The 12,991-nt window shown below is 36.4% G+C and overlaps 1 protein-coding gene across 1 annotated transcript in view; it reads right to left on the bottom strand.

Annotated features, from left to right (window-relative positions):
- LOC108264651 (spectrin beta chain, non-erythrocytic 4) overlaps window positions 1–2,679 on the bottom strand; it is a 100,709-nt gene extending 98,030 nt beyond the window's left edge. Inside the window, exons 1-3 of the mRNA XM_047155032.2 lie at window positions 2,535–2,679; window positions 1,438–1,589; window positions 353–526 (exon numbers count right to left, since the gene is read on the bottom strand). Of these exons, the coding sequence (XP_047010988.1) occupies window positions 353–526; window positions 1,438–1,589; window positions 2,535–2,679 (471 nt within the window). The remainder of the gene's footprint in view (window positions 1–352; window positions 527–1,437; window positions 1,590–2,534) is intronic.
- Between the last annotated feature and the right edge of the window lie 10,312 nt (window positions 2,680–12,991).

Below are 12,991 nucleotides of genomic sequence, written 5' to 3'. Positions count from 1 at the left end.
GTTTATGTAAACTTTTGATCCATTGAAATTCTGATATAGATATTAACTGATATTAACTGAGATCTGATATTAACTCTGATATAAATCTGTCTCTGATTGATTGGTTTAAAATTACCTTTGATGTGACCAAATTAGATGCCCTAATTGACTTGGCAATGAAAATGCCAACACAAAAAGTGTGGTTTTGTGAAATCTTTAGCCTATGTGTATGTAAACTTCTGGCCTCAACTGTATGCGATTTTAGACACAGCCACAGTATATGAATCACTTTCATATCTGAACATCTGAATTTGGTCAGGTTAAGAACAAATCTTTAAGTTCATAATGAAGACCTTTGCTGATGTTCTCCTACCTGGAAGCGAAGGATAATGGTCCAGATGAGACCAAGTGTAAGACGATGGTTGCCATCAACAATATCGTGAGATCCAACATTCTCCAGATGAACTCTCTGCTCTTTAAGGAACTGCAAGGCTTTATCCACATTCTCCAGACAGTGTATTCGCATTCTGCCTCTTGTAGGTCGGGGCTTAGGATAGAAAAGTGGGTGAGTAGGTAGAAAGATAGTTAGATAGATAAAGACAGATATACAGTTGAGCTCATAAGCTTACATACGCCTTGCAGACTCAGTAAAATGTTAATAATGTTTTAAAAAATAACAGGGATCATAAAAATTGCATTTTGTTTTTTATTTAGTACTGCCCCAAATACGCTATTTCACATAACAGATTTTTACATATAGTCCACAAGACACAATAATAACTGAATTTACACAAATGAACCAGTTCAAAAGTTTACATACACTTATGTAAACTTATGATTCTTAATACTGTGCATTGTTACCTGGGTGATCAATGACTCACGTTGTTATGACTCGACTCAATGTTTTTATGTTTTGTGACAGTTGTAGGTGAGTCCCTTTTTTCTGCATCTGCACAGTACTGTATGTGTATATAATTGGCCTAATTAAGCATCAGGCTTATAGTGACTCAATTTATTAAGTCTAAATATTAAGTTGAAGTAAACTGAATGATCAGGTTTTGATTCATTTGATTCACTACACTCAGAAGAGAAACTGGAAGTACTGTACAGGCAAAACATACACACTAATAAAGCCAACCATCATGAACCTCAGACATAAGGGCATATTAATGAGAAAATAACTTAAACACACAAAGAAATTTGATCATAATTGTAAAAAAAAAAAAAAAATCATAACATTGCTGATAATAATTGTGCTTGCAGTTTGTGTATAATTGTGTTGATTCACTTAAATGATGGGGGAAAAAAAAAATATATATATATATATATATATATGTGCAATATTAATCTATTTTCTAAAAGCAATGTTAAATAGGCCATGCTAGAAGATGAGGGCTGAAATGTAAAATGGTAGAAATGTACTGCATTTAGGAAAATTAAGTGCGTTAATAAACTGACCAATAGTTCTCCTGAAAGCACTTCCAGTAGCCTGGTGAGCATGTAACCATCTCTCAGATCATTATACAGGTCAGAGATGCGACAGGAGACACGAGCCAGGTGAGAGTTCACCCACTTAGTGAAGGTTTTCTTCTGTACCGCATCCCTTTCATCTAGAAAAGAAACAGATATTCCAAGACGAAAGGATAACATAATTATTACATCAATACAGGTTTAATACCAACTGCACATACTGTATGTAAAATCTTGATCTAAGACCTGTTGACATGTTATTCCAAGAAGATATGTTATTAGAAGTATAAAATACCAATATCCCATATCCTCGATCCTTTCATGCAAAAACAAATCCCTAAGGCAACCGTGTATTCATTATACAATTAAGACACATTGATGTAAATAAATAGTATGTAAATACTATATAGGCTTTCAAATAGAGTAGTTGATCTTGTAGTTTGAGGAAAAGTAGATGGCTGGTTTATCTAGCTAATTAACACTTGCTAAAATATCCACAATGACCCTCACCAGGTTACTGAAGATGAATGAAGAGAAAGGCAAAATATTTGTATAGTCATGTTATGTTAGCTAAGTAAAGCTAGATCAAGTGAACTAAACAGCGAACTGTTAATAAAGAAAAGAAAATGTAAGCATAAAGCTTACATTAAAGATGCAGTAACTGCATCTTCTAAGGGACTTTATTTTGGACAGATATTGAGAGAAATCACATAATTTTGTTCATAAGCCCAGAGCTTCATAAAAATATGTCAGAATAACATGTTACTGCAACTGAGGAATATATTTACATGAGTTAGGTACATGTCTCATTGCTAACATAGTTATGTGCATAGTTAAGATAGCTCATAGTTTGCTCTGCAACTCTGATTAACAGTCATATTAGTATTTGTAAATCATTGGATGTTGTTTCATTAGATAACATTAAATATTTATTTTTTTGCTACAAACGCTAACATAAACAGCTTAGTCATATAAGAATGTATCCAAGCTGTGACGCAAGAGCATGGAAGTGAATGACTGTTACAAGCACAGCACTCGAGACATTAATGGTGATTGAGCTGATAAAGCTGAATTTTTCTTCCCACCTGCTAGTGCCTTAATGCGTGAGCATTCAAACAGTTTAGCGCTAGTGGTTTCACTTTCCCAGAATCCTGTGCTGCTGGGCCGGTTGTTGTTGTTTAACTGTCTCTGGGCTTCTGCATTGTCCAGATCCGTAGCAGCATTGGCCATTGTGCCTTTATAGAATACACAAAATGACAGAATCATAAACAGAACAGAACAAAATATTATTTTATTAATTTATATATATATATGTGTAATATTTGCACCATTGGTAAATATGAGCAAAGAAGGCTGTGAAAAATGTATTGTTTAATTCTTAATTATTTAACCTTTTGATATTTTGCTAAAAAAAAAATCACAAAAACACTGCAAACACACCACAGGTTTATCAAAAAAAAAAAAAAGTTAAATATAGATGTGCAACAATTATTGGCACCCCTATGAAAAGTGTATTTGAAGTATATTTTTTCACAGGGGTATAAATATGAGGTAACACATAGGCCAAATTCCCTTAGTCATTCATAACAGTGGGTAAGACCAAGTAATATATCTGTGATGTGCGGCAAAAGGTTGTTGAGCTTCACAAAATGGGAAGTGGCTATAAGATAATGCACATGCACAAGCATTGGAAATGATCATTTCCACCATTAGGGCAATAATTAAGAAATTCCAGTCAACTGGAAATGAATCAACCTGTAATTGGACGTGTGTCTATATTGTCTCAACCCACTATGAAGGGATGGTTCAAGTGGCCAAAAAATCTCCAAGGATCACAGCTGGAGAATTGCAGACGTTAGTTGCCTCTTGGGGTCAGAAAGTCTCAAAAACTACAATCCGAAGTCATCTACATCACCACAAGTGATGAAGGGTTTCAAGAAAAAAGCCTCTACTCTCATCCAAAAACAAACTAAAGCATCTTCAGTTTGCCAGACACTACTGGAACTTCAAATGGGATCAGGTTCTATAGTCAGATGAAACCAAAAAAAGAGCTTTTTGGCAATAAACACCAGAAGTGGTTTTGGCGGTTAAATATAGTGGTAGCTCTTTAATGTTTTGGAGCTGTTTTTCTGCCAGAGGACCTGGACATTTTGTACATGGCATCATGGACTCTATCCAATGTCAACAGATATTAAATGAAAACCTGACAGCCTCTGCCAGAAAGCTTAAAATGGGCCATGGTTGGATCTTCCAGCAGGACAATGATCTAAAACATACATCAAAATCAACACAAAAATAGTTTAATGACCACAAAATCAAGGTCTTGCCATGGCCATCCCAGTCCCATGACTTGAAACCCATAGAAAACCTGTGGGGTGAACTGAAGAGGAGAGTCCACCAGCATGGGCCTCGAAATTTGAAGGATCTGGAGAGATTCTGTATGGAGGAATGGTCTCAGATCCCTTGCCATGCATTCTCCAACCTCATCAGGCATTATAGGAGAAGATTCAGAGCTGTTATCTTGGCAAAGGGAGTAAAGTATTGACTAAAGTAAAGTATTGACTAAAAGGTTGCCAATAATTGTTGCACACCTATATTTACCAAAGATATTTTTTAGGATAAACCTGTATTTTGTTTGCAATTGTTTGATATCCATGAGAGCAGAGTATTTTTTAATAAAGACTAAAGAAGATTAAACAATAAAGACAAATTTTCACAGCCTTCTTTGCTAATATTTACCAAGGGTGCCAATACTAGTGGAGGGCATTGTATATATACAGTGGGGGGAAATATTAATGCTACAACATACAAAGACATTCTAGACAATTGTGTGCTTCAACTTTGTGCAACAGTTTAGGGAAGACCCACACACTGCTGTAGGGGTCAGGTGTCCATATAATCTTTCCCATACAGTGTATTTCTGAAATGGTTTATTCCATTAATTTTACTTTTACTTTAATTCTGTCCAAAATGTCACATTCAGCAGCAAGATTTGAGGCCTAAATTTGATGGCAGATAAAGTCTACCTGTGCTACATTTGATCAAATATTGAATGCTAGCTGACATTGAGAAATTAACTAACTATAATTTCAGGGTTCTACAATATGTTCCATGATTCATGTGTTCCCAAATCCCCAAATGTTTTCCAGAGTCCAGTGTTTTCAATGTTTCACAGTATCTATACAGTATATATTAGTTATTATATATTGATATAGTATATATAAGTATATTATTATGTATTATTAATTTATCTTAATATATTGTATATTGCCCCAGTTTCCTTCCACTTGAAATTAATATTCATTCTGCATGTGTTTTCGGATGTTTAAAATTCTGCCTTTTAAATTACATTTTAAAACATGTGTTAATTGCTACCTAAGTAGGTTTTGAGATATGACTTTTTGTGACCCCATAACCAGTTCTCTTACCATATTGAGGGAACATAAATATGCTTCCTCTAATGCTAGGGATAGGGACTCCTAGAGAAGGTTTAATATTACAATGAAACAAACTAGAAGAGGCACATATTCCACTTTAACTACTCTAACAGATCTAAAATAACATTTTAAAGTCATGCTACAACCGGGTCACTTACTTCTTTTTCCTCTGCAACGTGCGAGTGAGAAGAATGCCTAAATTGATTTATTTAGTAGTATTCACTACTATTTTCCTTGTGTTCTCTAAAAATTACGTCAGAATTATCATTTATCCAATTTTCTCTGTATCATGTGACCATTCATTTAAAATGTTATTTTTTATTAGTATTTTTATCTTAAATATTGGTAACAAATTGTGTGTAATAAAATTAGACTATCACAGTAATCAAAATAATCAAAGTGTATGTGGGTTGTTCATTGTTATGAGAGATCAGAGCACATTCCCTTCCCCCAAGTTTGACATACCCCAACTCCCATCCCCCAGTAATCATCACACACACACACCCCTCTTCAGACCCTTTCAAAATCTGACCTACACCACCATGATAGGCTACATTTGGAAAATATTTCAATAATTCTAAATAACAGCAGCAGCAATACTACTACTACTACTAATAATAATAATACTAATAATAATAATAGCCAGGTTTGGGTTTGCCAACCTCTCAGACTAACATTAAAAATGGAGACAAATAAGAATCTTCATCTTAAAATTAGCTAGTTATGATCATGGTTCTGTGAGCCCCATATAACCTCCGGGAAGCAATGTGTTAATACCTGAATTCCACATTGTGCATGAGAATACATACTGAGATTTTTTAACGAGTAATGTATAATGTATTATTCACCATAAAGGCTGCGATCATAGCGTATTTATTTGCTATAATCTTAATAAGGAACCTTGGCATTTTAACAGGGTTCACAGAACCATAGATACATACATAACTAACGTTGTATTTCACCTTCCTAACCACCAGGGGTAGTGTGTAACACCGGGATAATATCTGCCAATAATTAAATAAGCAAAAGAACTCACCTTAGAACTACTCTGAAAAGTACTCAGAGATGACTACTGCACCCACAGAACAAGGAGGGGTGATGCTAAATTATGTCTCATTAGGAAAAGATGCTACTCCTAAAGTTGCATGTTACAGTAGGGACTGGGCATCCACCCTGTCTATAGATTAAGGTCTAATGAGGTTCACCACCCAGTGGGCTAACCTCTACTTTAGACATAGAAGCCCTCTGTATCTTACCATCAATAGCAAATAAACAGCTCATCTAAAGCCCCATTCACACCTACAATAGCATGTGTCCTGGGTGATCGGATCATAAGTGGACAGCTGAGATGCATAGCCATTCACACCTGGCATTATGAGCACGTTTCCAGTGATCACTTGTGATTGAATTTCATACATTGTTTCCACTGAAAGTAGACTGTCATGCACATTTATTATGTCAGTCTTCAGCTGCATTTATTTTCAGGCAGAAATGTCCCACGAATCATCTCATGAAGCTATACAGACTGTTTCAAACATTTCTGCAATAATTACATATTTCTGGCTAGATCAATGACACAGTCTATTAGTTGGCCCCTACACCACAACTGGGGTACATTGAGCAGCCTCGCACTACAAATTAAATTGCACACTAGTCTTGTACCTAAGAAACAAGTGGCTCTCAACTAGTCTAAATAAGAAGACAGGACAACATTCTTCAGACTTACCCTTCAAGGCAGCAAGGTCAATAGACCGATTAAGGTTGGTAATATTATCTTATTACCAGAAAACTTGATTCAGCAACAAGGTCACTCCAGGCAAGATAAACATGCAAGGTAAGCACCAGAACATACCACTCCCAAATTCTCTTAGTCACTATAGAAGTGATTGTTATCTGGAAGACAATTTTCAAAGATACCCATTTTAATCATAAGCAGAACTTTAAGGGGTTCTATAACCAAGGGCACATGGCTGATGGCATTACTTTGTCCCCTTTAGAAAGGCAGTAATAAGCCTATGGGATCTTAGAGAAACACCATCCATGGTGCTGTTTGTCACATAATGGAAGATGACAGAGAAACAAGTGCAGGTAAGGCAATTTAATGAGAAGACAAATCCACAGGGTTAGGCAGAAATCACTAACCATAGACAGGTAAGGGTCAAATAATCATGCAAACAATCCAAAATAGGCAAGGCAGAGAAAATAACAAAATCAAAAAACCAGCACAACATCATAAGGTAAAGAGTTAGTAGACACCAGCAATAAGTCAACTGAGCATAATACTTCACAATGGCTGTGTGTGAGAGTCTCTTAAGTAGTGTGGTGTGATTGAGAACAGGTGTGTTTGATTAGGAGAAGGCGCGTGTCTGTGTGTTCCATTGGGGGTTGTAGTTGTCATCCGTGTTTGTAGTTCATGGTGCATTCTGGGAAATTGGAGTTGCTGGTTTGCCATGACATGACACTTTAAAAATGCATCAGGTGTTTCCGTTTAGTTTAGTGTGATTCAACCATTAACTCCAGACTTGACAGATGATAGATGACATTCCCGAAGCAGTAACTAGTGAATGCATTAGTCTAATGGACTAGTCTACGCAACAATACATAAAAAAAGACCTTTATTCAGTATAATAAATGTTATCACCTAATAGTGCATAATTAAATATTATGTTTCCCCAAATCATCCTAGACAGGGCCTAGGATATTGGTATTAATCAACAGAGTAGACTATAATATGTTTTTTTAAAAAGCCTTTGTTTATGGCCTTTCAAAGGCTCTCAGAAGTGTTGATGTGGCCCAGGCAGAATTTGAGTTTGACAGCACTGACCTACAGAGCAATTCAGAGTACTTTCTGGGCTTCTTGATTTTCTTGTCAGTCATCAGTGGACTTGGGCATTTATGACCAGCAAGCTGTTTACACTGAATGGGCCATATTCAGCTCATAGTCAAGATCCAAGTCTGTCATCCGAGCACACGGTGCAGAGGATGTCCAAGTCAGACACCGCTTCCTTGAGCTGGTCATTACCAAGACAGTGAGCATGAAGCTAGTACCCAACCTTGCCTTCCACTAGACACTGACACAATGAATGCAAGTCCTGTAGCATCGTTATCAGTGACTACCCACTGTGGGAATTCAGGTAAAAATAGCAGCCTCAGCAATTAACAGTGTGTGGCATGTTGAGGGGGTACCCACTCTGCAGAGACAAATGTATAAATGAATGTCAAGTGAATCCCTAAATGCAGGGCAGTATTTCTTACAGGTAAACCCATTATATGCTAAAAGGCACTGCAGAGATGAATAGCATTCTAGAAATAATGCTTGTAATATCAGAAGAAAATCACACTCCTCTAAGCACTTTGGAGGATGGGATACCTACAGTTGCACTCAAAATTATTTGACTCCTATTGCATCAGGTTTATTGTCAAAACTTACAGACTTTCAGCTGTTTGCCATGAACACATAACAAAAAAGCAATAGAAATAGTTCAACACAACAAATGCTTCAAGTGGTCTCCCCAAATTCAACTGAAAATGCAATTATAATGACTTCTCCAGTATCAAAATTATTCAACCCCTTCATGGCAAGCATCTTTAGTACTTAGTAGAGCACCCTTTTGCTGTTATGACCTGCTGCAAATAATATGCATAGCCAGACACCAGCTTCTGGCAGCATTCCTGAGGACTCTTAGCCCATTCTTCATGAGCAATGGCCTCCAGTTCAGTAATAGTCTTGGGTTTGTGTGCTGCAACCGCCTTCTTCAAATCCCACCAGAGATTTTCTATGGGATTCAAGTCAGATGAATGTGATGGTCCTTTAAATTCTTCCAGGACTTCTTCTGCAACCAAGCCTTGGTAGAATTTGAGGTATTCTTGGGATCATTGTCCTGTTGGAAGGTCCAATGACACCCAAGCTTCAGCTTCCTCACAGATGGCATGACTTTTTCGCCTAGGATTTCCTGATACTTCAATGAATCCATCTCACCTTCCACCCGCTGCAGGTTTCCAATGCCAGAGGATGCAAAGCAGCCCCAGAGCATCAATGAGCCACCTCCATGCTTGACTGTGGACAGAGTGTTCTTTCTTCATTCTTCTTCCTCCAGACATACCGCTGATCCATTGTGCCAAAAAGTTCCAGTTTTCCAAATTTTGAGGCGACTTTTCTTGTGCTTTTGGGTCAGTAGTGGTGTATGTCTTGGAGTTCTGGCATGGAAAACTTCTGCGTTTAGTACGCGCCTTACTGTGCTCACAGAAACCTCAGTGCCTGTTGCCATCAAGTCTCGCTGCAGGTCTTTTGCAGTCACTCAATGGTTTTTTACAACCTGCCTTCTCAGAAATTTGGTTGCAGTCATTGATAGCTTCATTTGTATGCCCCCTTCAGGTAGTGTACACTCAACAAACCCCTAGCCAGTTCAGGTATTTAATATATTTTCTACTCCTAGCTAGTTCAGGTATTTCATGTGTTCCAGCTCAAGCAGAGCTGGTGCAACTTATGAAGCCCTTGATTAGTTGCATCAGGTGTGCTTGAGACAACACCTGTTTTGCATATTTGTGCTGTAGTGAGGGATTCTATTCAGGGGGTTGAATAATTTTGAGACTGGAGAAGTCATTATAAGTTGCATTTTCAGTTGAATTTGGGGAAACCACTTGAAATATTCGTAGTGTTGAACTATTTCGTTTGCTTTTGTTTGATTTGTTCATTGCAAACAGCTGAAAGTATGAAAATTTTGACAATAAACCTGATTTGAAATGGAGGTTGAATAATATTTTGATTGCAACTGTATAAATCTTATCGCGCTGACCATCTGCTAAACATATAGCACCATACCATATTCTGTACATGTTTTTGCACAAATGAGAAGAAGACAGGGATTGATTGACTGCTGTATGAAAAAGGGATTTATGGTTTGTTGGAAAACTTAGCAGGCATGCACACATGCACATATTCAGGTATTACAAATTCTCTATTACAAATTAAGTAGAGAAAGGCCCCTTTTTGCATCATTCCCGTTTTCCATCATTTTAACAATATTTATGGTCACCGACCACAACATATTTGATGGACAGGTGTGCAGCTGGTGCAGGGAAAAGTGTGGGCTGCACTGACCATGATAATATGGTTGATTATGATTTGATGGTGACAGTAGTGATAGACATGGAGAACCATGCAAACAGCGAATTATGGCATGTAGAATTACCATCAGTGTTTGTATAAAAGAGAGGCAGAGAGAATACAAGCACTTGTTTGAAGATTTCTAGATTTTCAAATAGTTCACCTCACATAAATGACAGGAAATGAAACCCTTAGGCCAAGTTGTAATGAAAGGTTTTTGTTAAAAAAAAAAGAGGCAATTTAGCGATATTATACCTCTTTTAGGCTGAGATATCTACTTAGCAGTACAGCGTCTAGATACACGAAAGTCTGTGTGAAAAGAAATGAAGGGTGATGATGACACCCTCCCCAAAATGAAGTATTCAGACTAAGGACAAACACCCTTAGAGTGTTGAAATTGGTATTCTTTAATACTCATCCAATTAAGTTTCCTTGTTTAAAAATCATATAATGCAGCAAACCCAATACAGAAGCAAACCACTCCGCTGTGTGTTTGTAACCAATTTGTTTAGCCAAATTCAACTCCTGAAGGGCCAAATCCCTACAGACACTTGTGTTTTCCCTCTTCTGACACACAAAATTTAGCCACGAATGCCTTAAATTGAGACCACTGAAATTCACACCACTGGTTTAACAGCTGTGCACTACATAGATGAAGTCATTAAATTTGTAATTTGTATTTTTAGACAGGGATATTCTAAAGATGAAATAAATAAACAAATAACAAGACTACCTTAAAATAGTATTGTTAAATCACAGTGCTAAATTCTTCAAGCTCAGTGCTTTTCATTTTAAATAGATTATAAGGTGATATGATAGTCCAGTTTATGATGGCATAACTTAATAAGTCAAATTTATCTTCTCTGATATAGAGAAAAAATAAAACACACACACACACACACACACACACACACACACACACACACACACACATAAAATAGCTAAGAGGAGCCAGACAAATCAAAACTCAGTATTAGAATGGATCTCTTTCTCACCCCAGTATACAACTGACAGTTTTCACACATACAAACTTTAAAGAATCACAGTGGATGTGTTGAAACCACAAATGTCATGTGTAATACATGGACAATTTTTAAACAGTATTCCTGTGTGTGTATGATACCAAAAATTTCAATATTCAAATATTCAAATATTTTCCAAATATTGCTTCCAGAAATCACTACTCTGGATTCTACTCATTATTTACTGTTTCTTAGCATGTGCCAATAATCATTAAGACACTATACAACAATATTTCGCTCACACAAGAGTGATTTATCATTTTATATAATATTAGTATTAGTATTAGTATTTATCATTTTACATAATAATGTTATTATTATTTTGTTGCTGTGCATGTTGTATTGTTTTAGCCTAGCTAATCACTATTTCCAATCGTAAGCATGTCATATTAAATCAATGAATATATGAAATATGGAGGAAATACAAAGGCTGTCACTTCCTCAGGTCAGACAGCTGAGGACGCATCTTTATCTGTGTGTGTGTGTGTGCGTCTCTCTCTCTCTCTCTCTCTCTCTCTCTCTCTCTCACTACCATTTTTAAAGGAATCGTCAAGCCAAAAAGGAAACATAGTCTACACAAAGCAATCAATTAGCCAAGGCATGTTTAGTGGTGTTTTTTAGCTGGCTTTTTAACATTGTAGCCAGTATAGCTAAGAAGTAAGAGAAGCTTCCAGACACCAGGTGATTCCTGAACACTGCATGTCTAAATCAATAAATCTTTAATAAATCTTCAATAAAGCATGAAAAACAACACAACAGTGACAAAATTACTTACGTACATGCTTTCCCTGTCATGATTTAGTAACTGCCGCATTTTAACCTTTTCTTTCCTAAGGTATTTTGATAACGTTGTCTCAGTTACTTCCATTTTGTTTATCAGTTTGTCATCATAAAATACTCTGTCCTGGCTAATACAGCCCATGAAATGTCAGAAGTGTCTCAAAATTGAATTACATTCCCCTTCTAAGTTTTTGATTTCTATTTTCTGTCTTCTTAATGCAGAGTAAGAATAGTGATTGTGTCTAGTGTTTAATGCATTATTTTTGCATGTTACTGTGCTGTCGTTTATTTACCTCTCCTGTGGCCTGCCCTGTCTTTTATTATACAGTGTGTTTTTGATAAATGTAAACTTATTTCATTGTAATCTTGAGTTACTGTGATAGTTCGATCAAAAATAAAATTTACCTAAAGTTATTTTTGTTTTGTTTTTTTACCTTATTATTAAATGTCTTGCTATCAGGTTTGTGGATGTACTGGAAGCTTCACTTACAAAGTCTGATTCTAAATGTAGTTAATGTAGTTAATTGACCCAGACATGTTAAGTGTCTGAAGTTTGCAGTCTTTAGTTTTACACTGAAGCTACAGTATATTCCAGCAAGCAATGTAATCTTATGACCATCAATTTAGGATTTTAAGAACTGCATATCTATAATCACATCACTCGCCTCAAATTGTTGTGCCGAGCTATTCAGTCAAATTACACAGACTTGCTTATGTGGTTTCTCAGACTCTACAGTGTGACATACTGCTGTCTATAAAAATGGACAGAAAGAATGTCAGCCAAAAAAAAAAAAAGACAATCATAATGGCTCGAATCACTTCCTTTCTCAGCATATGCAGCTTGTTACCACTGCATACAAGTATGATGCTAGAATTGTGTGCTTTGGTTAGTATGTGCTTTAAAATATGTACTAGTTTTGCTATTTTATGACTCGCTGTGTACAAATAGGGTTATTGAACCAAACAATATGAGGCAAGAATCTGATGATTTAGGCATGCATGTGCAGTTTGCATAATGCTAAACTGGCACCTATAAGGAACCCTTAATGGTGAACTACATTATCCTTTTATTTAAGTGCAAAACTAAACCTACTAAGCAAATTCTGTACACTGAATATGTCTTGGCTCATTGATTAAATTTGGGAACTACGATTTTATGTTTAGCCATGCTATCACTTTATTGTGACATGACAGGC

This window comes from Ictalurus punctatus, chromosome 4, assembly GCF_001660625.3.
Source record: "Ictalurus punctatus breed USDA103 chromosome 4, Coco_2.0, whole genome shotgun sequence".
Classification (NCBI taxonomy): domain Eukaryota; kingdom Metazoa; phylum Chordata; class Actinopteri; order Siluriformes; family Ictaluridae; genus Ictalurus; species Ictalurus punctatus.
Note: the sequence above shows the minus strand (reverse complement) of the source record. Positions and strands in the feature narration are given on the sequence as shown.